General features: G+C 35.3%; 3 protein-coding genes across 5 annotated transcripts; 1 reads left to right on the forward strand and 2 right to left on the reverse strand.

The window, feature by feature from the left end:
- Positions 1–445: 445 nt before the first annotated feature.
- LOC105647741 (exportin-4 protein) lies at positions 446–19,175 on the forward strand. Of its 3 annotated transcripts, none has more exons than XM_089717508.1 (32): positions 446–792; positions 885–978; positions 1,074–1,182; positions 1,290–1,388; positions 2,104–2,146; positions 2,829–2,900; positions 3,014–3,109; positions 3,261–3,494; positions 4,155–4,338; positions 5,059–5,170; positions 5,255–5,341; positions 5,500–5,638; positions 5,949–6,045; positions 6,142–6,204; positions 6,398–6,507; positions 7,042–7,146; positions 7,690–7,763; positions 7,934–8,009; positions 13,702–13,935; positions 15,026–15,097; positions 15,354–15,425; positions 15,532–15,596; positions 15,685–15,787; positions 15,873–16,004; positions 16,456–16,599; positions 16,945–17,052; positions 17,167–17,217; positions 17,283–17,360; positions 17,439–17,552; positions 17,840–18,036; positions 18,178–18,247; positions 18,752–19,175. In XM_089717508.1, exons 1-32 carry the CDS (start codon positions 709–711, stop codon positions 18,938–18,940), a joined length of 3,507 nt encoding a protein of 1,168 aa, XP_089573634.1. In that variant the 5' UTR covers positions 446–708; the 3' UTR covers positions 18,941–19,175. The 3 variants fall into 3 exon arrangements, with proteins under 3 accessions (XP_089573634.1, XP_089573635.1, XP_089573636.1); XM_089717509.1 differs by having other exon boundaries at positions 891–978; XM_089717510.1 differs by lacking the exons at positions 446–792; positions 885–978; positions 1,074–1,182; positions 1,290–1,388 and having other exon boundaries at positions 2,829–2,919.
- On the reverse strand, positions 10,631–12,817 carry LOC149498606 (uncharacterized). The gene is made up of 2 exons (XM_089717992.1): positions 10,819–12,817; positions 10,631–10,726 (listed from the first exon to the last, which is right to left on the reverse strand). The coding sequence occupies exons 1-2, from the start codon at positions 12,811–12,813 to the stop codon at positions 10,631–10,633; spliced, it is 2,091 nt and encodes a 696-aa protein (XP_089574118.1). The 5' UTR covers positions 12,814–12,817.
- Positions 19,176–19,416: 241 nt separating the features above from the next.
- Positions 19,417–23,072, reverse strand: LOC105647742 (RNA-binding (RRM/RBD/RNP motifs) family protein). The gene is made up of 6 exons (XM_089717511.1): positions 22,724–23,072; positions 22,102–22,279; positions 21,859–21,956; positions 20,391–20,487; positions 19,959–20,044; positions 19,417–19,769 (listed from the first exon to the last, which is right to left on the reverse strand). Exons 1-6 carry the CDS (start codon positions 22,937–22,939, stop codon positions 19,716–19,718), a joined length of 729 nt encoding a protein of 242 aa, XP_089573637.1. The 5' UTR covers positions 22,940–23,072; the 3' UTR covers positions 19,417–19,715.
- Between the last annotated feature and the right edge of the window lie 2,928 nt (positions 23,073–26,000).

Consider the following 26,000-nt stretch of genomic DNA (forward strand, 5'->3'; position numbering starts at 1 on the left):
TTCAAATCAAATGTTGACTTTTTTTTTTCAATAATTCTTTTATTTCTAAATTCTAATCAACTTAAAAAAAAAAAAAGTTTTGATACACAACGCATTTGCAAATATAGAATTTTCTGAGAATTTTAAAAAATGTATTGATTATTCTCGATATAATATTTAAATGTTTAATTTTATATTATTTTAAATTGTATAGAAATAATTGAAAAAGGATAATTCATAATTCTTAATATTAAGCACTTTAACTAATTTAAGTGAGAACTAAAATATTAATAAAATTATAATTTATAGTCACTTTTTGAATATGGAGATCTTCAAGTAACAATAATTCAAGGACTAATTTATTTTTTATTTAAAATTAATCCTAAATACTTTTAAATTAAATATTCACCGAAAAGAAAACCTTAATTACAAAACCACCCCAAGAAAACCTCGATTTCAATGAAGTTGCCTTTCTCTCCCATCCCGTTCCGTCTTTATTTTATTCCCTGAGGATCTCCTCGCTTCTTTACCGCCGTTTTCCTTCCGTCTACTCATGCTCTCTTTACTCCTTTCTCTCTTCACTACCTGACACATACAAAACAATCAACCTAATCGAACTCTTAAGTCGACATTATTAATCACATCAAATAGTATATCTCCTCCCTCCCTTTCTCTCTCTCTCTCTCTCTCAATATATTGTAGAATCATCTACTGTCCAAAAACTCGAAGATGATGCAGCAAGGCGGCGCCGCTGATTTGGCTCAGCTTCAGTCCACCATGCAAGCCATCGAGCTTGCTTGTTCTTCCATTCAGGTCTTCTAATTTCTATTTATTACTTAAAACAAAAAGACTTAACTAATCAGATTAAATTTTGTGTTAATTTGTAACTGATTGTGAATATTAAGTGGCAGATGCATATGAATCCAGCAGCTGCAGAGACAACTATTCTGTCTCTCAATCAGTCACCTCAGCCATACAATGCATGCCAGTTCATTCTTGGTAATTAAGTGGAATTGTAATTAGTAGTTAATATCGGAAAATTTGATCGATTTATATTTTGGTTTGTAACTTCTGGTTAATTTTTGTTTTATCAGAGAATTCTCAAGTAGCAAATGCTAGGTTTCAAGCGGCTGCAGCAATTCGCGATGCTGCTATCAGGGAATGGGGTTTCCTCTCAGGTGATGACAAGAAAAGCTTGATAAGGTATTTATACGATAATTTTGTTATTGATATTGATGGTAATTACTGTTAGTGTCAGTGTTAAGTTAATTTATGCATGTGATCATTTATTGATTGGCATTTTTCTGTAGTTTTTGTCTGTGCTATGTTATGCAACGTGCTAGTTCACCCGAAGGATATGTCCAAGTAAAGGTTTCTTCTGTGGCTGCTCAATTGATCAAAAGGGGCTGGTAAGTTACAGATATTTTCATCTTTAATTAGTAAACGATATATATAAGATATGTATATAAATGTGTAGCTTGTGGCATTGATACTTCATCTTACATATTTTAGGCCAGGCGCCCTGGATATAATATGAGACATAAGGTGGAACCTTATTTTGTGTGCATGCTGTGGTTTTTATCTCTCTGAATGTAGTTTGCCTGTGATATCACTGCCTGATGGTAGTGGTACGTGGAGATAGTTGATCTCCTGGATGATATTACACAACATGACATGCTACAATCAGCTCCATTTGTTTTTTCCTGTGGGTAACCACATTGTTAATCCTTTTAATTATGTAAACGGATTAGCTCTAATTGGTGTTTCACTCTTGTAAATTTCTTGTTTATCTTTAACAGGAGATAGCTAGATTGCTGCATCGCATTTGAAAATTGGGGTTCAATTAATCCTGATCACGCTATTGCCATTTGTTAATTAAGCAATTTTGTGAAACGTCTTGTGTTTGTGTTCTGAGTGTCACGTAATGAAATTTCCATTAAGGGTCCTATCATATCTCTGAAATTTAGCCAGTCCATGTAGCTTATTGTAAAGTTTCTTGTAAAACTTTGAGGTCACTATTGCACAGGTTTTCAAGTTTAAAGCAGGAAAATTGACAATTTCTTTTTTTTTTTTTCTTTTGCTGTGGACAAATTGACAACTTGCTCGAAAAATTTTTTTATGTAGGCTTGATTTTACAGCTGTTGAGAAGGATACATTCTTTTATCAGGTATAGGTGATGTATTTATTGTGCCTTTCTGACTTGCCTCGTTTTTTTCCTTTAATTTTATGCACAGCCATACTGACATGCATATATACTTTTTAGTAATTTTTGCCGGATCATGTCACATTCAGGGTCTATAGGAACCCACTTTTTTTTTTTTTTTGGTGGGTGCCGTGGGGGGGGGGGGAGGTGGACATTCCTTTCTGCTGTTGAGTATTTTATTATATTTTTCTGAATTGATATGCTCTTTTTTTATCTGGTTTATACATGACCATGATCTAAGCATGCTTGGTGTGTAACAGCAGAAGAGAAAATTTACCCTCCCTTCTCTTGACTTTCCAACCACTGGATTGCTATTTAGCTCTCTTGGACTTCAGTTTTATGTCAAACTATTTTACTATCTCCTTGATGCTAGTATTTCCTGTGTACCTCATGGACTCATTCTAGAAAGCTTAATGATTCATCCATTTCCAAGCAAACTGAGTCATAACTTCAAATCAAAATCCATGCTCAGGCTCTGCCCACTTCCAAGAGCAAAGTTTCCCACCCATTTTCAAGTTCACCGATTCACCAATTTCTCCCCCTTTTAGTGCTGAGATCTGTTTTGCGGCCACCTTAGCTGCTTAAGCACTCAAATATTGATGCATATTGGATGCATTTAACTTGTCTGACAGTTTCATGGCAACAGGTAAACCAGGCTATTCTTGGCAATCATGGTGTAGATGTGCAGTTCTCTGGAATCAATTTCCTGGAATCTTTGGTACATGTCGCTTTTATAGGTTATTGAATTTATGAGCTTACTAATTTTGACTGGATCTTGCCTAGTATTTTAACATGTTTCAGAATCGAGAACTTAGAGTTCCTTCTTTGCAGGTATCTGAGTTCTCACCTTCTACTTCTAGTGCCATGGGCCTTCCTAGAGAATTTCATGAGCAATGTCGGACGTCATTTGAGCTAGAGAATCTGAAGGTTTGTCATTGCTGTTTATTTATATGTTTTTATTTCATTTAATTGGCTGGTTGCATTGATAGATGTTATTTATATATTGAATGTGTTTTACCATTGTCTTGCCCCTGTCCCAGACTGTTTTGTAATTATTTTTCTTCTATTTAAACTATAGACATTCTATTGTTGGACACGGGATGCTGCTGTAGGTGTCACAAAAAGAATAATTGAATCTGATATGGATGTACCAGAGGTTAAGGTTTGCACTGCTGCATTGCGTCTCATGCTTCAAATCCTGAACTGGGATTTCCGGTATAATTCCACTGGCAAAAAAACTTCATTAGATGTTTTTGCAACCGGAGTTAGAGTGGACAACTCATCAAAGAGGTCGGAGTGTACCTTAGTGCAGGTAATAAATTTTTTATTTAAGTTTTTTCTTCATCATTTGTTTAATATTTATTGCTTTTTGCATTGTTATATGGCTTGCTTTAGGGTGTTTGAGTTTTGAGAGTACCTACTCATAAAAGTGTCTTAAGATTAGGACTCCAAACAGATTATCCCTCCCAGGATGGTGTTTAAACTGGACCACATTTTTATGGCTTTTCTAATTTTCTGTACATAGATAGCCATAATCTGGCTGTTTTGAGCTGTTAGTTCAATCTCTCTTTGTTCCTTGTTGCTGAGATGGAAATTCTTGGACATGTGACCTTTCTTACCAGATTTGTAACATGCAATGTCTTTCAGATTGCAATGGGGTTTTTTTTGTAAGATTCTGAAATTGAGATGACAATATCACATGGAGTGACTCTTAAGGATTGTTAAGCGCGTGGTAGCGTCATTGTATTCGCTGATAGTAATTTGCTTCTGCGTCAATTCTCTCAGTAACTCACATACTTCTTGAGATCTCAAAAACAATACTTAAATGACAAGGAGCCAATTTTAATTGTATAATCTGTTATATATGACTGCTTGAAGCAACAGATTTGGCACAGTTTGAATTTTGAACTTTACGTATTTTAGTTATGCTCGTTTTTTTTTATTCTTTATTGACTATCTCTGTTACTTTTAGCCTGGTCCTGCATGGCATGATGTTTTGATTTCAAGTGGTCACATTGCATGGCTCTTGGGGTTATATTCAGCGCTGAGAGGGAAGTTTTCAAGTGGAGGTTACTGGCTTGATTGTCCTATTGCAGTCTCTGCAAGGAAGCTTATTGTACAGTTCTGCTTCTTGACAGGAACCATATTTCCTTCTGGTAAGTTTTTCTTTCCTGCATTTTACCTTGCGTCAATAATTTATATGCAATGGTAATGATATTTTAATTGCTTATCTAATTACTTGATACTATGGATTGGCAATGCAGTAATGGGGTGCAGATCTGTAAATGATTGCAACTACTTGTATCTATCTATTAATTCAGTTCTTATCAAAGAACTTGTTCCTCAAGTGTTATAGATACAAACTTAGAAGCATAAGTATGGCTGTTGGCGCATCTTCTCCCTCATTTCCTTCTTTCTCTCTCTGAACAAAATCTACTTCATGTGTTCAACTAATTAGGCCCTTCCATACCAAAGACAATGGTAGCATTATAGTAAAAAAGTACCTTATTTTTTCATGAGTATCAAATATATGCATGTTGAGATGGAGCAGTTACGTTGTGACGCTAAATCTTAAATATATTTTTTTTCCTTTGGTTGACACAGAGAGTTGCCTTTTATTAATAGGCTTGCACCTTGCAAGACCAAAGGTTGAAATTGATTAACAAAAAGGTTGATACTTTTTTTTGTACTATTTTAATTTCTGAATATAAATTAATAAAATAATTAATAGTTCACAGTACAAAATTTCATTATGAGTTCAAATAGTTTTCAATGTTTGTAGATCAGAAATTGTGATTATCTACAAACTTCAAAATTCTTCTTGTTTTCTTTCTAGTTACTTTATACATGAGTAATTAATTTGTTTAATGTTGTAGATAATGGGCAAATGCAAGAACATCATTTGCTACAACTGCTTTCTGGGATAATACAGTGGATTGATCCTCCTGATGTTATCTCACAAGCAATTGAATGTGGAAAGAGTGAAAGGTTACATCCCTATAAATTACCCTCTTTTTGTAATTAATTGTTATGCATAGTGTGGAGCCTCAAAATCATTCTGATTTTACTCAGTGAGATGCTTGATGGCTGTCGTGCGTTGTTATCTGTGGCAACTGTAACACCCCCCCTTGTGTTTGACCAACTCTTGAAATCCTTAAGGTCAGTCTGAGTATCTGTATTCCTTTTTAGCACCTTCAAGTTCATATTTATTCTCTCCAAATTGTATATAGCTATTGCATTTGGTTGTGGATATTTGGCAAGTACTATATTATGTCATGCAGATATGAAATATGTAAAATTTGTGCTTCCATGTTCAGGCCCTTTGGTACTCTTACCCTGTTATCCACCTTGATGTGTGAAGTTATCAAAGTTCTTATGACTAACAACACTGATGAGGAGACTTGGAGTTGGGAGGCACGTGATATCTTGTTAGATACTTGGACCACTTTACTTGTGGTATATGCTCTTAAAAAACTGTACTTTCAATAGTTTACATAATCTAATATATTTTTATCCTGTGCATAAATACTTGTCTTTTTAATTCAATATATCTATCAATATCTTCCATGATGTTTGCTACTTGCAAGGTTAGATTTTTTGGCATTATTCAAACCATCATTCTGGGTTTGATGTGACTTGAATTTATAATTAAAACTGTGTTTAATGAACACTCAGGAACATTTGATTCATTGTAAGATTCACATTTATCTGCATAAAATATTTTTTTGTTGTTAGAAATTAATGATTTTTTGTTGTTCATTTTCAGCCAATGGATGGTGCTGGTGGGAACCCGTTGCTTCCACCTGAAGGGATAAATGCTGCAGCCAATCTGTTTGCCTTAATTGCAGAGTCTGAGCTAAGGGGTGAGCACATTGCTTTGTGCTTATATGGCTGAATTCTTACAGATGCATTATTATTTCAGTTTTCTCATACAATTTGAAACGGATGCATGTGTGTAGTGGCTTCTGCAACAGCAATGAATGATGAGGACGATGCTGACTACCTTCACGCTTCCATTTCTGGTACTGGAAAAAGTTTTCAAATGTTAAACATGTGAAGTCTCTTTGATTTTTTATAATTGTGAACAGTATAGTTTTATCACTGGATGAATATCACCTGTATCTTTATCTCATACCATGGAAGCCTTGGATAAAAGGCAGATTTTAATTTCATCATCCTGTGAATCACTTATATCTTTATCTTGTGCCTTGGCAGCGATGGACGAAAGGTTAAGTTCTTATGCTCTTATAGCAAGAGCAGCAGTTGATGTGACAATTCCATTACTCACAAGGCTATTTTCTGAGCGCTTTGCACGGCTTCATCAGGTGCTTTTGATTATCGTATTTCAAAAACACATTTGCTAGAATCAATTATCTTGTTCTATTTGATGACTATAATTTGGATTCTATAAGATGCATATCTGAAATCTATAAGATTACATAACCTGTCTTGTGAACTTACAGAAACTAATTTTACATTTATTAGTACTTCCGCAATTTGTTTGTGCTAGAGCGATCCCTTTATGATTAGATTTTGTAACAGAATAACAGGCTTGGAGTGGCTCGCTATTTCTTTTTTCATGTTGCATAAATTAGCATTACATTTTTGCCAATCCTGCATGCAGTATAAAATCTAAATAAATATTTGCAGAGGTAGAAAGTTGCATTCTGTGGAAATATGGGGTCTAAGTTCATAAATATATATTGTTATATTGGCCTGTTAGTGATCAAATAAAGATTTTTCCCTTGGAAATAAATTGATACATATTTCTTCATTATTTCTTGTTGTTAATGACGAAGATGATGATTTGTACGTCTGTCATATTTGCTTTTATCTTATGTCATTTACTTTCTTTGTAGGGCAGGGGCATTATTGACCCAACTCCAACTTTGGAGGAACTTTACTCATTGTTACTCATAACTGGGCATGTGCTTGCGGATGAAGGAGAGGGAGAAACACCCGTGGTATATGTTATTTCTTATGTTCTATTATAGTTACGTCAATTGATGCTTTTTGTTGAGGATTTCTTACCCTTGAATGCTTGGAATTGTAAATCATATTGCTCGTACTGTCTTAAACTTGTGGTATACTTTCTTTTCCAAAGTGATTGTTCCGTTGAAAAAGAGAACTTAAGATGAACTGCTAATGGTTGAATGATCACTAGGCCTTTCAGTTTCCTTTGTTCCACTATGGTGACACACACTTAGTTGTTATTTCCAATGGCATAATTGGAGTTGCAGATATTTGGAAAATCGATTATCCATTGAAGATAAAAGTTTCAATGGATATTTCTTTATTATTATTAATTCATGTTTTTATTTTATTGAGAATATTGATTTTCCCGGGATATTCATCACCATTTTTTCATTCAATGGTAGAAGCTTAGTGTTTTTCTGCTTGAATGTGATACGATATTTCATTTTATGCTGAACTTCTTAAGATGCTTGTATCTGAAGCGAACTCTTCTGCGATTGAAGTCTAATTATGTTTCACTATGTGATAATCAGGTTCCGAATTCCATTCAAACTCATTTTGTGGACACTGTGGAGGCAGACAAACATCCTGTTGTTGTGCTTTCTGGGTAAGTTTCTTATTTCATATTTGTTATCTTTTTTTTTTCAAAAAAAAAAATTGTTGGATTTTTTAGAACGATCCTTCTATTTGATTAAATGAATTGTGCTCTGTTGTCAAGTTCTGCAATTAGAAAAGCTAAAACAACCAAAATAAGTTGCCTGTTCTCACTTTCTGCAGTTCAATAATTAAGTTTGCTGAGCAGAGTTTAGATCCAGAAATGAGATCATCCATTTTCAGCCCTCGACTCATGGAGGTAGGATAGTTATTGAAGTCTTCATTTGCCTTTGCTCCGTAGATCTTTATGCTTGTGACTTCTCATCTGGGTATTGTTTTATTTGATGTTAATATTCTTATGATAGGAAGTATACTGTTATGGTCCCTAGATAAGGATCTAGTTATGGGGCGATGGTATGAGGGATTGGTGGGTGATTGGGATGACGAAGGGCGTTTACTGCGACCTATGGTTGCAGACGTTCAGGCTCAATAGAGGGACCCTGAAAACCTCTTGAGTTTAAGTCTCAAAAACTGTAGAAAGTTCAAACTGAATTTCATTAACAGAAATGAAAGATTAAATACAGAAATATAAGTAACTGCCTCTACAAATAAGGAAGTTACTGCCTTAGTGGAATTGGTAAACCACCCACTAACTTAGGGAAAGCAAACACATGACAGAACATGGGAAAGACAGAAAAACAGAATAGAAACTAACTGCTGGACAGACAAAACAGAAAGAAGCTAACTGCTGGACTTGACTGACTTAGCTTTCTGTCCATGGGTGAACCTCTTGTACACCTGGACAGGCTTGCTAACATTACTCCCCTCCTCCACAAGGCGTTTGTCCTCAAACGCAAAGTTTGGATATTTGTGGTGGAACTGATTAGCATCCTCCCATGAAGCATCAGCAGGAGAAGAGTTATGCCAATGAACCAGAACTTGTAAATGTCCACCCCGCACACGATGATCCAAGATAGCAAGTGGTTGATGTTGAACAGAATCCTGCGGAAGAGGTGGCAAAACTGGAAGAGGTGCAGTCGAACCAGTATGGTACTTTTTCAGGCTGGACACATGAAAAACAGGATGAATTTTTGACTCCGAAGGTAGATCCAGCTTGTATGCCATGGTTCCAACTCTTGCAGTAATAGTAAATGGCCCATAGAACTTAGCTGAAAGTTTCTGGTTGCTCCGTTTAGAGATGGACTGTTGGCGGTAAGGCTGAAGCCGAAGTAAAACCTGCTCACCAACATGGAACTCCAAATCTCGATGATGTTTGTCATAATTAGCCTTCATTTTTTGCTGCGCTAGAAGGAGATTATGGCGTAGTAACTTCAAAACTTCATCCCTGGACTGTAATGCAATATCCACAGCCTCTACGAATGAACTACCAGGACAGTATGACAGCAATCTAGGTGGTGGACGGCCATAAACCACTTCAAAAGGTGTAGCCTTGAGAGAGGAGTGAAAACCGGTATTATAGCAATATTCAGCCCATGAAAGCCAATCTGTCCATTTAGTAGGCTGCTCACCTGTAAAACATCTGAGATACATCTCAATTGTGCGGTTTACAACCTCTGTTTGACCATCAGATTGTGGATGGTAGGCTGAGCTAAAAGACAATTGAGTGCCACTCAAACGAAATAGCTCCTTCCAAAAAGAACTTGTAAAAGTAACATCACGATCACTGACCATAGTTTCAGGCAGCCCATGTAATTTAAAAATATGATCGAAAAAAGAACGAGCCACACTTACAGCCGTATAAGGATGAGTCAGGGGAATAAAGTGGCCGTATTTTGAAAATCGATCAACCACCACCAATAAAACACTTTTCCCTTTGGACATTGGCAAGCCTTCCACAAAGTCCAAAGAAATGTCTGACCAGATTTGTGTTGGAACCGGAAGAGGTTGGAGAAGACCTGCTGGTTGCAATGTTTCTGATTTGTGGCGTTGACAAATATTACAAGCTCGAACAAAATCTCGAACATCAGATTTCATTCCTGCCCAATAGAAATCACGTGTGATCCTGTAGAGAGTCTTTTGATAACCCTCATGAGTCTGATTGTGCAGGGCAGTTGAATTGAAGGAGAGGCTTTTGGCAGAAAAATTCTGTTTTTGTACAGCAAAAAGCCCTGTTTGAAATTCCACTGAGGCGGTGCTGTTTTGTTATTAACGTGAGAGAGTAATTGCTGTACCTCTGACGAAGATTCTTGTTCTTTTTGAATTTCTTCAATTAAACTGAGTTGCGGCATAGAAATTGCAGAAAGGACAGCAATGTCGGCATTTTGACGAGAAAGGGCATCTGCAACCTGATTGTTCTTTCCAGCCTTGTATTCCACTATAAAAAAAAATCCCATCAGCTTACTAATCCAGTGCTGCTGGTTGGAAGAAAGAGTCCGCTGCTCTAGGAGGAATTTTAAACTGTAGTGATCTGTCCGCACTATAAATTGGCGTCCCCATAAATAAGAATTCCAGTGCCGCACTGCCTTGACCAACCCAATCAGCTCCTTGTCATAGGCAGGTAATTTCTGATGGCGGACTGCCATTGGCCGACTGAAATAAGCGACTGGTTTGTTGTTTTGTAACAAGACAGCTCCCATTCCCGAATCAGAGGCATCACACTCGATGGTGAAAGGCTGGCTGAAATCTGGAAGAGTAAGAACAGGAGTGGATGTCATCGCTTTCTTAAGTTCATCAAAAGCAGCAATTGCCTCCTGACTCCAGTGGAATGAACTCTTCCGTAACATCGCCGTGAGAGGGGCAGCAATGATACCGTAGTTCAGGACAAATTTACGGTAATAGCCAGTGAGCCCTAAAAATCCTCTCAATCCCCGAATGGTTGTGGGTCGAGGCCAATCCAGTACTGCAGAAATCTTGGATTGATCAACCTGTACACCTTGTGAATTTATAACATGACCCAAATAAGCAACCTGGTTCTGGGCAAAGGAACATTTGGATTTCTTCAAAAATAACTTGTTGCTGGACAATAATTGAAAGACCAAACGCAGGTGATGGAGGTGTTCTGCCCAAGTTTGACTGAAAACCAAGATATCGTCAAAGAAAACTAAAACAAATTTCCGCAAATAGGGTTGGAATACCTCATTCATCAATGCCTGAAAAGTTGATGGAGCATTCGTGAGGCCAAACGGCATCACCAAAAATTCGAAATGGCCATGGTGAGTGCGGAAAGCAGTTTTCTCAATATCTGGACTGTACATGCAGACTTGATGGTATCCAGCCAATAAATCCAATTTTGTAAAGAACTTAGCCCCTCCTAACTCCTCCAATAATTCATCGATTACCGGAATTGGGAACTTATCTTTTACAGTTTTCGAATTTAGTTCCCGGTAATCCACACATAACCTCCATGAACCATCTGCCTTGGGAACAAGAATGACGGGTGAGGAGAATGGAGACCGGCTGGGTCTGATGATGCCCTGTTGCAACATGGCTGAACATTGCCTCTCAATTTCATCTTTCTGCCCATGAGGATATCTATAAGGGCGAACCACCACTGGACCCGTTCCTGGTTCCAAAGTTATACGATGATCACAAGGCCTGTTGGGAGGAAGACCTGTGGGAGTATTGAATAAAGCTGTAAATTCTGCCAACAATTTCTGCAATTGAATGTCAGCCTCTAGGGAAGTCTGAATGGCGTTAACTTCTAATAAAAATTTAGGGTTAGGAGTCTGGATTCCCCATAATTCAACCCGTTTACCCTGGGCATAAAACGCCATACTCATGAGAGAGAAATCCCACAAAATTGGTCCCAATGTGCGTAACCAATTAACTCCCAATACTACATCAAAATCGGTTAGAGGCAGCACAAATAAATCAATTGATAAGGAATAAGAGTCCAAGTAGAGAGTGGACTGTTTACAAATACCAGGACTATTGATAGATTCCCCATTGGCCACGTTAACCTGTAAATTTGCTCTTTTATCCACAAAGGCCGTTGAGTGATCTACGGCTGAAACAGAAATAAAACTGTGTGTACTACCCAAATCAACAAGGACCAGAACTGATTTCCCATTCCACTTTCCTTCCAGACGCATCGTTTGAGGGTTTCTAATTCCAGTGATTGCATTCAATGAGATCTCTGGAGGGAATTCTTCTTCATGGAATTCAGCCACTGCATTTTCAGTCTCTCCTTCAACTAATTCAATCCAGAAGAGTTTTTTGCATTGATGTCCCCGCACAAAAGCTTCATCACAATTGAAGCAAAGGCCCTTCTTTCTTCTATCCTCCATCTCTTCTCTGGTTAATGTTTTAACAGAACGGGTAGGCCTTATGTTTGTCACTGCTGTTCCCTTTCTGGTATCACGAAAATTTGAGATTTTGGAAAACAACCTGCGTTCATACAAACGAGACATGCTCATTGCTGTCACCAAATCCTTGGGCTGATTTAATTCAACCTCCACAGCAATTGCTTCCTGCAGTCCACTAAGGTACAATTGTACCTTTTGGAATTGGGTAAGTGTGCCGGCACGAGATACCAAACTCTCAAATTTAGTTTGATAATCCGCTACGGATCCCCATTGTTTGAGTTTGGCTAATTCCCCCAATTTATTGCTACGAACAGGTGGTCCAAACCGAAGATTACACTGGTGGGTGAACTCCTCCCACGTGGGATCCGGCATATCTTCCAATAATTGCATGTACCAAAGCTGTGCTGCCCCCTCTAAATGATAGGCAGCCAAGCTGACTTTCTCTTCCTCCGAGGTGGATTGATGACGGAAGAAGTGACCGCAGCGGCTTAACCAAATCAGGGGGTCTTCGAGCCCATTGAAACGAGGGAAGTCAAGTTTGGTAAATTTCGGTACAATCGTGTTTCCTCCAGTAGATTCAGAAACAGATATACCAGAAATTCCCTTATCTTTGCGGCCCTTGGAATGACTTTCAGCACTAGCAGACATTCCTCTTTTACAGGATTCCAAATCCAGAGACATTGCATCAAGCTTGGCTTGTATTTGGTCCACCTTCTCTTGTCGAGCTTGGTTGGCTTGCTGCTCGGCTAGGACAATGTTGAGGAGTTTGGTAAGTTGTTCTGAAACTGAGTCTCCCATAACTATTGGCTCTGATACCAATTTGTTATGGTCCCTAGATAAGGATCTAGTTATGGGGCGATGGTATGAGGGATTGGTGGGTGATTGGGATGACGAAGGGCGTTTACTGCGACCTATGGTTGCAGACGTTCAGGCTCAATAGAGGGACCCTGAAAACCTCTTGAGTTTAAGTCTCAAAAACTGTAGAAAGTTCAAACTGAATTTCATTAACAGAAATGAAAGATTAAATACAGAAATATAAGTAACTGCCTCTACAAATAAGGAAGTTACTGCCTTAGTGGAATTGGTAAACCACCCACTAACTTAGGGAAAGCAAACACATGACAGAACATGGGAAAGACAGAAAAACAGAATAGAAACTAACTGCTGGACAGACAAAACAGAAAGAAGCTAACTGCTGGACTTGACTGACTTAGCTTTCTGTCCATGGGTGAACCTCTTGTACACCTGGACAGGCTTGCTAACATATACATGAAGTCTATATCAATTATACAAATGAATTTGTGAATTGCAATTTATGATGCTTGAAAATTTTAACTGCATTAGGGTATATGATGGGTCGCTGCTGAAATTTTCATTTTTGGTTGATCTGGTCCCATTCTAGCTCCTGTGAGTTATTGTGGCAACTTGAGCCTGCTTTACACTTTTTTTTGTCCAGGCATACCATGTGCCTTATTACTACTGACATATGCCATTTATTATTACAAAAACAGATTATATTTATTATTCTTTCAATTGTTTCCTGATCAACTTTTGTATTTATGAATCAGAAGATGATACTAGTAGTGAACTTCTAATCTTTTGATGTGAACTTATACTTTGTTGAATTTTTTCTTTTTTGCTTTCCAGTCATGATATCTTGGTTGCTTGACCTGATGCTTTATGCAGTCTCTTATATGGTTTCTCGCGAGATGGTCTCGTACATATGTAATGTCTGAAGAATTTAGGGAGAGTAATTTCAATTCGAGTCATGATCATGGATGTCAGTTTCAGCAACTGCATTCGAGAAAAGCTTTGCTCAGTTTTTTTGGAGAACATAATCAGGGAAAACTTGTATTAGATATTATTGTTCGCATCTCAGTGACAACTCTCTTGTCTTACCCTGGGGAGAAGGATTTGCAGGTAAAAGTTTTAGGACTTTGCTGTTTTAAGAGTTGCTATTAGTTGATATTAACTAATACCTGCTCTGTTTTTTTGGTTAATGCGCTTGTATTCTTTTGTTCATGCTTTCCCTGCATTCTAATTTTTCTATTTGTTCTATGTTTAATTTTATTTGAGCCAATTGTCATTTAGCTAATAAGCCCGTGGATATTGAGGTTCCACAGGCGGTACTTCCTGAGCGAAGTTGGTTAGAAATTAGTCATTTATTTACAGAGTAGGAGGCAAAAGCAATGAATGGGAACGGGAGTGCCTGGTTAGGAACATCTTCTGGATGATTTTCTAAGTACAGTTTGAAATATGTACTGGTAAATTTAGCTCAAATGTGCATGTACATGTGTGTATTTATGCCTTTAACGAAACTAGCATGATGAATAGTTAGGAGCCGTTTTAAAGGTCTCTTGGGATGTTTGTTACTGTCAGTGGCACCATTTACTTCAAAATCCAGTAAATAGGCTGAAGCAAGATGGGACCCTTTAGAATGCTTGTCTTTGGAAACCTGTCCATAGGTTGACCTGATTCTGTTTGTGCCTTGTTAATCCACAGCATAAGGCATGCAGAGTCCCTGAAGGCAGGGATTGACATGGCTTGCCCAAGATAATCTACTTCAATTGTGTCAGATGTGGAAATTATTTTCTCTGAAGCATACTAATTCTTATTTAAAGTAGATTGTGTATCACTTGCTCTGGTTGTTTTCTTCTGGAGAGTTCAGAATTTGTCAGATTTATATAAGCTGTTTGGGATTAGGCAACAAAATCCATTAATATATATTGGACCATTATCTGCTAGAATAATATTGTCATGAATTATAAAATATATGGCTTGTGCTTTTGATAGGTTTCTTTTTTGACTTTTTTGGTTACTTGAGTGATCCCCGTTGAAATCATCTCCCTGACAATTTATCCTTCTGGTAATCTATAGGCTATGCAAGTTGCACTTGTTCTCAAAATAGGAAAAAAGTCTTGTGGCTTGGTTTATTCAATCTAGTGTAACTGTTAATTTCCCAGCTAGGGAGATGTTACAAATATCATGCTCCTTGTTATTTTTCCGGCAGGCCCTCACTTGCTACCAACTACTCCATTCTCTGGTTCGACGAAAGAGTATCTGTGTTCAGCTCGTCACGTTGGTGAGTCATTCTTTATATGTTTTTAATTGTTCACTATCAACGTTGACTGTTATATTGTGATTCCCTTGAGTGATGTTCTGCCTTATAGTTATAAGTTTGGGAATATTCATATCTCGTTTTAGCTGCATCTTCGTTTGCTATGATTACCATAGGAAACTTTGAATTAACATGTGATCTAGTTCATTGTATAGAACTTTTATTTCATTGTATTTAAAAGAATATTGTTTGAGCCAGTTCATTTCAAAATATTTCACAGGACTCTTGGCGTGAACTAGCAAATGCTTTTGCTAATGAAAAGATTTTGTTTTTGTTAAATGCTGCTAATCAAGTAAGAACTTTAAATCGTTATCTGCTTTGCTATCTATGTTGTCCCAGTTTTTCTTTTCCTTTTTTTTCCTCTCCTTTATAACTATGTTATTATTACTCTCTTTCAGCGCTCTCTGGCTCAAACTCTTGTTCTTGGGGCTTCTGGAATGAGAAATTCAGAGGCATCTAATCAGTAAGTCAAATTTGTATGGTTTCTTTTCATTTAGTTATTTAATTTTAAACATTATTAGCTGCCTAATGCGTGCTGTTTTTTCTTAAAGATATGTGAGGGATCTCATGGGTCATATGACAAGTTATTTGGTGGAATTGTCTAACAAGAGCGACCTCAAAAGTGTTGCTGAGCAACCAGATGTCATTCTATCAGTAAGAAAATGAGATTTTTGATTCCAAAAATATTATTTACTTTCTTACAATATGATTATTTTGAGGAACAACATGGACACTGTAGGTCAGTTGCTTGTTAGAGCGGCTTCGTGGAGCTGCTAGTGCCTCAGAACCTCGAACCCAGAGGGCACTTTATGAGATGGGATTCTCTGTGATGCACCCTGTTCTGGTTCTCCTTGAAGTGTATAAACATGAGGTATAGTAACATATCAATTTATAACTGCTTATGTTCATTATAGGTCGACCTGAATGTATGATTCTTTGTTTTCAGATCTTCCATTTCTAATTCACATCTTTAACTCTTACTGCAAAGCTGAATGCCTTATTTTATTTTCACAATTTACATGGAGCAGTGGAAGTGCCATTTTATGATATTATTTGTTGCCCCTCTGAATATATATGATCTGTTGCATATGCTGAAAATTTATTTCATGGATATGCAATCAGTTCTATTTTGATTTGCATTTGCCAATATTTTTGTTCTCTGCTCTCTGGTTTTTTACTACAAAATAATCGAGTGTTTTATTATAATGATTTTTAGTTTCTGGTACCTTAGTTTGCTTTTATGAAATAATTCCACTTTCCTTGTAAAGACGTTTCTTAATATAATTGAGACATTTGTGTACTAATCTTTCATTATTGCTTAGTCCGCAGTTGTTTATCTGCTACTTAAATTTGTTGTTGATTGGGTGGATGGGCAAATTTCCTACCTAGAGGCTAAAGAAACTGCTGCTGTTATTGATTTCTGCATGCGTTTACTTCAGCTCTACTCATCTCACAATATTGGCAAGGTGATTTTTGTGACCGATTCTTTTGTCTGATAAAGTGAGTTCAGGCTTGTGTGAACAAACATAACTGCTGAAACTTCTTTCTTCTCACTTCCATTGAAATAGTTTTTCCCCATAAAGTTGTTAGTGATCTTATTTGCACTTTAACAGGGTGCTTTAGCATTTTTTTTTTTATATATATATGTTTTTCTATGGCTTGCTAGTGTTTTTGTGATAAAAATTTAAGAATTTGGACAGAACCTCTACAGCAATAAAACCAAAAATAAAGCAACTTATGAGTGATTCCAGCTGGTGCATGGGACAGTATGTTTTTGTTTTTGATGTATTCTCTTCATCTCTGTTTTCCAGATATCAGTGTCTCTTTCAAGCAGCTTACTCAGCGAGGCAAAGACTGAGCAGTACAAAGATTTACGTGCTCTTCTTCAGCTTCTATCAAGTCTTTGTTCAAAAGATCTGGTACCACTGTCTTTCTTCCTTCCTCATTTTCTTATTCTTTTTAAAGTAAAGGAAGGTTTGTTAATTTTGAACATGTTTAACAATCACAACATAAAAATGATGAACATTTTGCAGGTTGATTTCTCATCAGATTCCATTGAGGCACAGGGGACAAATATATCTGAGGTAAATTTTTATTGAAGGATCTGTATGAAGACTAGGCTGTCGGTTTCTCATAGATTGTCTTGCAGGTTGTCTATTTCGGTCTTCACATAGTTACCCCATTGATTTCTTTGGAGCTGCTGAAATACCCCAAGCTTTGTCACGATGTAAGATATCTGTAGATCATGAGAAGTAAACCTATGGTACTTCTTTAAAAAACTGATAAATGATATATGATTCTGCAGTACTTCTCACTGCTATCACATATGTTGGAAGTTTATCCTGAAACAATTGCACGGTTAAATAGTGAAGCTTTTGCTCATGTACTCGGAACCCTTGACTTTGGTCTACACCACCAGGTAAATTTCTTTGCTCCCTATTACATGACAGGTATGTTTAAGTACTGCTATATTTTCCTGCTGTGCTTTTGAAAGTCATTTACTTGCAGAAGTTTTTTAAAATGTTGCCTGCACTCACTTGTGCTAGTTTGACTTTCAATAAGAAAAAGGTTTCTGAGAGCTCCATATGCAAGCTTAGGTGTTCTCACTGGGCTTATACATGGAAATTGTTTGCTGAACCCTTCAATATTGTGAATGATGTCTATGTTCTGAACTAAGCAATTTCAATTACCCTTCTGTTGGAACAGGATACTGACGTAGTGAATATGTGCCTGAGAGCTGTTAAAGCTCTTGCTTCCTTCCACTACAAGGAGACACATGCTGACAAAGTAGGGTTGGGATCACATGCCATGACTATTAAAGATCTGCAAGGCAATTTGCAAGAAGGCATCTTGGGTCACTTCCTTAGATTGTTACTACAGTTGCTCCTTTTTGAGGACTACAGGTAGGTAATTTCACTTGTGCATTGAGTGAAGGTTGAGGTTGATTTTTAATTAACGAAATTCGTTATTGCGCATGCAATTTTCTGATGCATGTCTGAAGCTTGTCCCTTTTTTTTTTTTAATTTCCCTTACTGTGCTTCCAGTCCTGATCTGGTCAGTCCTGCAGCAGATGCTCTCTTTCCACTGATCCTTTGTGAACAAGACCTGTACCAGGTATCCTCGAATGGAGTATGTGTTTGAATTCATTTGTGAGTTTTTGGGTCAAAATGGAGGATTCACTTTGGTTTCAAGTACTTTATTTACAATTCACAATGAAAATGAAATGCTTGTCAGGCTTCTTTTGCCTGTTAATTAATATTTGGTTTGATGGCAAAAAGGTTTCCAAGAACTTAACTCTTTCATGTTAAAGAATAACGTCTTTAGGGTTTTTAATTTGAACAATTGTTCTAATGCACATTTCACAATTATTATGGTATACAAGTTCCAAAGTAGAATATGAGTCTCTGATGATTTGCAATCATCGAATGGTCAAATAGGTGCCTTTAACTAGATGATTTGCTACAGCAAGACTCATATCACAGTGTAACCGTCAACTTTCTTAATCTTTTTTTTCCCTTTTCCAGTTGTAACTACGTGCATAGACGCATGCATTTCGCTGTTTACGTCATAAAAATATAAGGTCTTTTGAGGTTGATATGAAGGTTGCTTTTGGTGCAGAAATTAGCCAGTGAATTGATAGAGAGGCAGCCAAGTCCAACACTCAAATCAAGGCTGACAAATGCATTACAATCCCTTACAAGCTCCAATCAGCTGTCATCCATTCTAGATCGCATGAATTACCAAAGGTTTAGGAAGAACGTAAATAGCTTCCTGATTGAAGTTCGTGGGTTTTTAAGAACAGTGTGATGTGTGCAGTATGTAGTATTTTCTTTTTGCCTTCATTTTTTCTATTGTTGTAAGGGAAGTTTTGGAAATGAGGGAACATTCCAGTTTACGTGAGGCTCGCAGCAACTAAAGCAAGAAATTTAGCTGATCAGTAAAGGTTTTTGATCCATATTTGTATAATCTCCAATCACAATAAGTACAGAAGTTTTGTATTTATCAATACATTCCCTCCTGCAGGGCGATCTTTCTCAGTTAAGTGAAACTTTGCATGGATTTTGTGCGCTTGCATTTGTGATTCGTGGTTACAGGATTTTGCAATTATGTTTGATATAATTCTTGTGGCACAAAAACTCTGATCGAAATTCGTTTTCACAGCCCCCTTAACGCCTATCAATGCCTTGTGTAATGTTCTCTAACCGTTTTAAGGCACCTATGAAGTCAATTAATACATGATTGGCAAGTTATTGACAGAAAGGGTGTGAATTAGGAACCAGCCGTTTGGAAACCTTAAGAAAGGTTGAAATGTGCTTCAGCTTGAAGAAGGCAAAAATACAGCAACCCAAAACCAAAAGCCAGTTTCCTCCCTCACCCACACAAAATGCAAAGTAAAAGAGCAGGAAGCTTTAAAAAGGTGTAATTTACTTAAAATGGCACATACAATCCCATAACTCTACATCTGCTTGGCTTAGCATCAACCGGCGAAGGACACAAATAAAGGAAATTAAAATGACAACCATCTGAGAATGCTGCTCCGTTGGACCTTTTGGTGACAGCATAGGAATGGTCATTCTATGTCTTACTTGTGCAGTATACTCTTCTTAGGAAGCTTCGGTTTCTTCAAGTTGTGGTTCTGCCCACATCAGAAAAACATTTGATGTAAGCATACAACAAGAGATTGAAAACCATTCAGCACTACAAGGCTCCCTCCACTTGAGGGATCCACCTATAAGAAACAATGACCACAAAATAACCTTTTGAGGCCATTTGTAATAAATATTCTAGAGAGAACTAGCAAAGAAAGAGTTTAAAGAAATGTAACCTTTTGTCTTTCTAAAGCTTCAAAGTCTGTCCTTTCCCTCCAATTGCTCTTCCGCAGCTTAATGGGCCTATTTCCAACATATTTACCTAAATCAAGGTTACAAGATAGTCAGCACATGCATTTCGAGATTAATCTCTATTTTTGCTAAATCTCCCATCCATGTTTGACAGAAACATCCCCTCAACGCCCATATCCATTATATCAGCTGTGCAATAACAGAGATGCAGACTGTGGGAGAAGATGAAAATATTTGTAACACAAAAGGATTGAATGGTAAATATATAGGGCTCACGCACCCAACTGTTGATTTCCCCATTCCCCTGTTCCCCCGGGGCCGGCAACCCCACAAAAAAAAAACACAATTGCACTGTTATAGTATAGCAGACACCAGAAACATGCACAACTCTTAAGAAAAGATTAAAGTTTACTCACCATTCATCTCCTTAAGTGCTGCTGCAAGGTCAGTAGGATTGGAAAAGCTAACAAATCCATAGCCCTTGGTTTTGCCAGTTCGCTTATCTCTGACGACCTATCATGTGGTGACACAAACATTTAAGTAAATATACTTGTCAATCAATTATATGATAAAAAAAAAAAAAAAATTCACAGATGCACTACCTGGCCATCTAGTCTACATGGTTAGGGAAAAGGGTTTGACAGAGATCAGAAGTATGAACCATAGAAAGGGAGAACCAAAAACCTCTAGCAGCAATCCAGGAGAGAAAAAGGAAAGCATTATACCACACGCATCATGCATGCTACAAGCCAACATATCAAGAAAGAAATGCACACAAAAGGGGGAAAAAAAAAAAAAAAAAGCAATCTAGCAAGACAATCACAGCGCTTAGCTCAAATCAATCCCCACAGAAACAATACTGAAAAATTTATGAGGAAAATTAGACAGATTATTATCCTGCAATATGCCCCAGGCTCATACATGATGATGGCTAATGAGTAGCTTAATTCCACAACTAAATTTTGAAGATCACTTATAATTTCATATACAAGATTTATCACAAAACAACTTAAGAAAATCAAGCGCGAAAGATCCAAGTAGAATTTGCAGTTGGCCGTTCAAATCTAAGCTAGTAATAATTTGTAACTAACCAAAAGAAGCTTAATGCTGATATTTCTATATGTGTTGACTTTTTTAAAAGCAATAACATTTCCTCTAAGGCATTGACACAAGAAAAGGACAAAAGTTCAACAAAAAGGTCTTCTGGTCCAACCATCCAAGAGTCCAGCCAAAACATTGTCCAATGGATATGAAACAACTCTACTAAAATACTTAATCGAATGCTATACCAGACCCTTCACAAGTTCAGCCAGTAAACAAGTCACCAAATTCAAGATACTAGCTTAGCCAGAGAACACATACCCAAGTTATACAAGTTAACGAAAGAAGTTTTGGATAGCAAAATGTACCCAAGACACGACATTCCTAGGAATATCAACATAGTATAGCCTACTTGAAAATTTTAATGGCTTACTAACCTGACTCCAACTTGTTCAATTCAAATCAACGGAATCAGCTATATAACTCAATTAGTCCATGAGTCATGTGAAATATAAGCAAGTCAAGCTCCGGATGTCTTCCAGCTGTCCATATTCATATTAAATTGTCAACCTGACTTTTTCTATCTTAAGGATTTCACATTCACAGTAATAGCAAAATGACAGGTTTTTCAAATATTGACATATAAAACCCTATTCTGTCAAAATAACGTCACAAGCAAATGATTTTGTTCAATGTCAGCTTGTGCATTTTTGGGATGTAAATTATTCCATCATTTGGCAAGTTGCATGTCAACCATATGTGGATTGGAATGCAAATGTAATGAGCAAAAAAAGTAATTTGCCATTAGAAAAATTCAACAAACAGAGTGAAACAAAAACTTACTCTGGCCATGTTAAAGGAAGGAAACCTGGAAAATGCTTTTGAAAGAACATCGTCATTCACCTCATTACCAAGATCACCACAAAAAAGTCGATAATCATCTGCAAAATGTTATTAAAATTAGATTATACAAACCAAATAGTACGCATAATCTAAGAAAGACATAAGAAGAGATACAAATACAGCCTAGCAAGAAAATAAGGTCCAAAAATGCAAGAAGCAAAGATTGAGTTAGATGAATCATACTTTCAGGCCACTCGGCAAGCGTTGGGTCCTCCCAAGTCTGGCCAGCAGCTTTTCGAGGAACTGCTTTCTTTTTGGTTTCTTGTTTGTGCTCAATCTCACTACTGGCAAGGGCTGCTTTCACACTTTCAAGAGCTTCAGGGGTAATCGTTTGTGCATCCCTTTGAAACAACTGCTGTGCCTGTTCAAATACACTTCCATATCACACACTTGAAGTATATAATATATGCGTCCTACCATTACATTCCAACACTCTTACTTGCTTACAAATATATGAATACAGAAACTATGTCAGCTTTAGTTTGTCGATTAAATTACATCAAAATAACCAGGATTCAAAGAGACAAATTAGTTACTCAATCTAATATGAACTTTTTTGGTCCAAAAAGAATGTTATTTTACGATTAACTACTTCAAAATCCAAGAGAAGTATTCATGTAAATACTTTTTCCTAAATTTTACCAAATTATGATTCGAAAAAACCCTAAATCCCAAATTGATGCGACAAGAACATTCAATATTGAAACAAAAAACCAAAAAAAAAAAAAAGAAAAGAAAAGAATTCATAACTTAAACGTGCGTATTATATAATCATTGTCACCCCTGATAATATTTTGACGCTAACCTGCTGATATTGAGGAAGAGAATAGACGGGTCCGACAGGGGCGGGGTAAACAGGCGCTACTGCCGGTAGGACCGCCGGCGGAGCCGCGTAAGTTTGGACCGATTGCTGGAGGTGAAAGGGCATTGGGAAATACGAACCATTTGCTGTTGGCGTCGTTGTCGTGTATGTGAATTGCGAAGCTGAAGAGGCCGACGTTGAAGATGGCGGGATCGACATCGATTTCGAAGCACGACTAGGAGTTTTTCTCCTGTGGGATCGATCGAAATGGGAGGCAAGATGAGAGGGTTCTAGCCTTCTAGATTATTCCTCTGTCCGCTTAGCTTACTATTATTATTGGGATTTATTGGACAATTTTTTAAAACAGAAACTCCAAAAGGTATAAATTCCTCCTAAAATTTCACATATATTTTCAAAATTACACCCATTTTATTTATTTATATAATGTAAAAATTAATTATTTAATTATTTATGTTGCACAAATTAGTGCACTCAATGAGCCATATACTAATAAAAAAATTATGTAACTTAAATTAAATTAAAATTATTTTAATTTTATCAAATAAATTAAAATTAATAATATTTTAACACAAATCTAAATAAAACAAATTAATATATGTAAGGATCTAAATAAAAAAAAAAAAATAACACTCATGTATCTGCTATTTGGAAAAACAAAATAGAAGTTTGTTAAAGCTGAATAATACAGAATGTTTCAGAAGCCCATAACACAACTTAACATAAATATTGAGTTTTTTTTTTTTTTTAATATTGAGGAAGGGACCCAAACCCAAGTTAATTGTCAAATCGTACGTATACTTCTCACTGCTACACTATGGTGTATAATATAAATATTAAGTTAAAGAATTGAAAATTGAAAATTTTTATTTTCAAATTAAAATATTGAAAATTTTTAATTGCAAGTGTTCAAATTGAAGATTACAATTTATTATAAATTTTCCTAGTATCGAATTTTTATTTTTATTCTTACGAGGAGTGTGATCTTTTTCATCTCAATCAACACGTTATTAATATATAATACATTTATACATTCTAGAAATGTTACTGATGATTATTTTGTATAATTCCTATAATTTTCGATTCAATTATCACTAACGATTTAAAATCATACTGTGTAAATAAATTACATTTGATTCAATTCAATTTATTCGTGCAATATCAGCAACTTTTTTTTTCCAAGGAAAGGTCAACAACTCTTTTGACAAGGGAGGGAAGTTACTCTTATTTAAAATAAATGGATTCTACAAAAATTGTGTGAAATTCATTTGTAAATTTAATTTTTCATGTTTGATATAAAAAAAAATTGAAGAATTAAATTTTACAAATTCAATTCTATAATTTGAATGTTAAATCAAATTCTATTAAAAATTTGTAATTTTTAAATAAATTTCACAAATTTAAACAACTCAAAGTTTTACGATAAAAGTATACATTCTCCTGATCTTCTAAAACTAATTAATTTGAACGAATTACAATAGCTGGGTCCGGCCTACAATATGCAGTCCTAATTGTTTAAACAAAAAAATAAAGAAAAAGAAAAAGAAAAAACAAACAGGATAAAAAGGATGTATTTTTATATTTAGAGTTGAGCACTTAGTTAATTTGATTAATTTTAAGCCAATTATTAAATCGAACTGAATAAATCAGTAAACGAAAAACTAAAGTTTCAATAAACAAACTGAACATAAATAAAGAAATTATTTTTTTTATTATTAATGGATTGAAATTTATTTTTTATTTTTTCTATAGTGTATAGAAAATATATATAATAAAAAAATGATAATTCATTTAATTAGAAATTGTACTCTAATTTTTCTCTCACACAAAGTAATTATTCATTAGGTGTAGGTGAAACAAATTTCTATCAAATAAATTTAGTTGTTTATCATAGGTTAGCGATGCAATTATGAATTCTTTTTTTTTTTATAAAGTTTTGGACTTTTTCTTTATTTTTCTATGTTTTGATTTGATGGTTATATTTTTTTAATAACAGTATATTTTGAAATCTAATATAATTTAACAACTATTTTATTTTATTTGGTATTTGATTTTCATTTTCTAAAATTTAATTTTTTTTAAAATAATTTGGCTTTTGAAAATTTTTAATTGGAATTTTCAGATTTTTTTTCTTTATTTTTCCATGTTTTGATTGGATGATTATATTTTTTTAATTTTAAAATTAATATTTACATAATAGCAATATATTTTTGAAATATAATATAATTTAAAGACTATTCTATTTTATTTGTATTTGGTTTTAATTTTTTCAAAATATAAAATTTTTTAATGATAATTTAGCTTTTGAAAATTTTTAATTTTGTACCTACATCTGTATTTATATATAATCATATTTATTGAAAATTTCAAAATATAAGATGATTGTTTTTGCATAAAATATATAGTTAGTTTGTTTTAAATTCTATACCTATATGGTTACTGTTTTGCTTTTTTTTTTTTTTTCTTTTATTAGTTTGTTGTATGTTGATTTTTTTTTTTCTTTTGTATAGGGCATCAGTTAATGTATTTCACACATTTTTGCTTATTTTTATAATCCAATTATCTTCTCGCGGTTAAGCATTAATCATCACACTCCTCATCGAATTCAATATCTACTGGAATCATGCATTTTCATGAAGAGTTTTTTGCATTCGTCATCGTTCCTGCACGACAATAATATCCAATCAAAATTGTGTATAATTGAAGTTAACAAGACTCTTAAATTTATTTTTTATTTTCAAAACTTTATATGTATAACTATATTTATTGGTTCACGCTTAATTTAAATTTTTGGAGTTTATTTTTTAATTAAGAGATATTTTTATTTTTGTTAATTTATTAGTAAATGCAATTTATAAATTGTAAATATATATATATATATATATATATATATATATATATATATACTAATAAAAAACAATATTTTTAAAAAATAATAATAAAACAAACTGGGTAATGTGTATGCCTTCGCCTAGTTAAATATAAAGCCAACTGAACCAATCACATTAAAAACCCAAACAAAATCAACTTCGAAAAATTCGAACCAAATGCTCACTCTTATATATATATATGTAATCTTGCAATAAAGACAAATTAAATTTGTTTGAAAGGATTAAAAAGGTTGGAATTAATCGTTTTGGCCAAGGTACTTTCAAAATTTTTATTTAGAATGATTAAAAAATCAAATTTAATTTTTTGGACTGATTTAAACTCAGATTTTTTACTGTATTTACATGATGACAATATTTATATAGACAGTTAT

This window comes from Jatropha curcas, chromosome 2, assembly GCF_041381405.1.
Source record: "Jatropha curcas cultivar XTBG-Jc1 chromosome 2, XTBG_Jcur_1.0, whole genome shotgun sequence".
NCBI classification, from domain to species: domain Eukaryota; kingdom Viridiplantae; phylum Streptophyta; class Magnoliopsida; order Malpighiales; family Euphorbiaceae; genus Jatropha; species Jatropha curcas.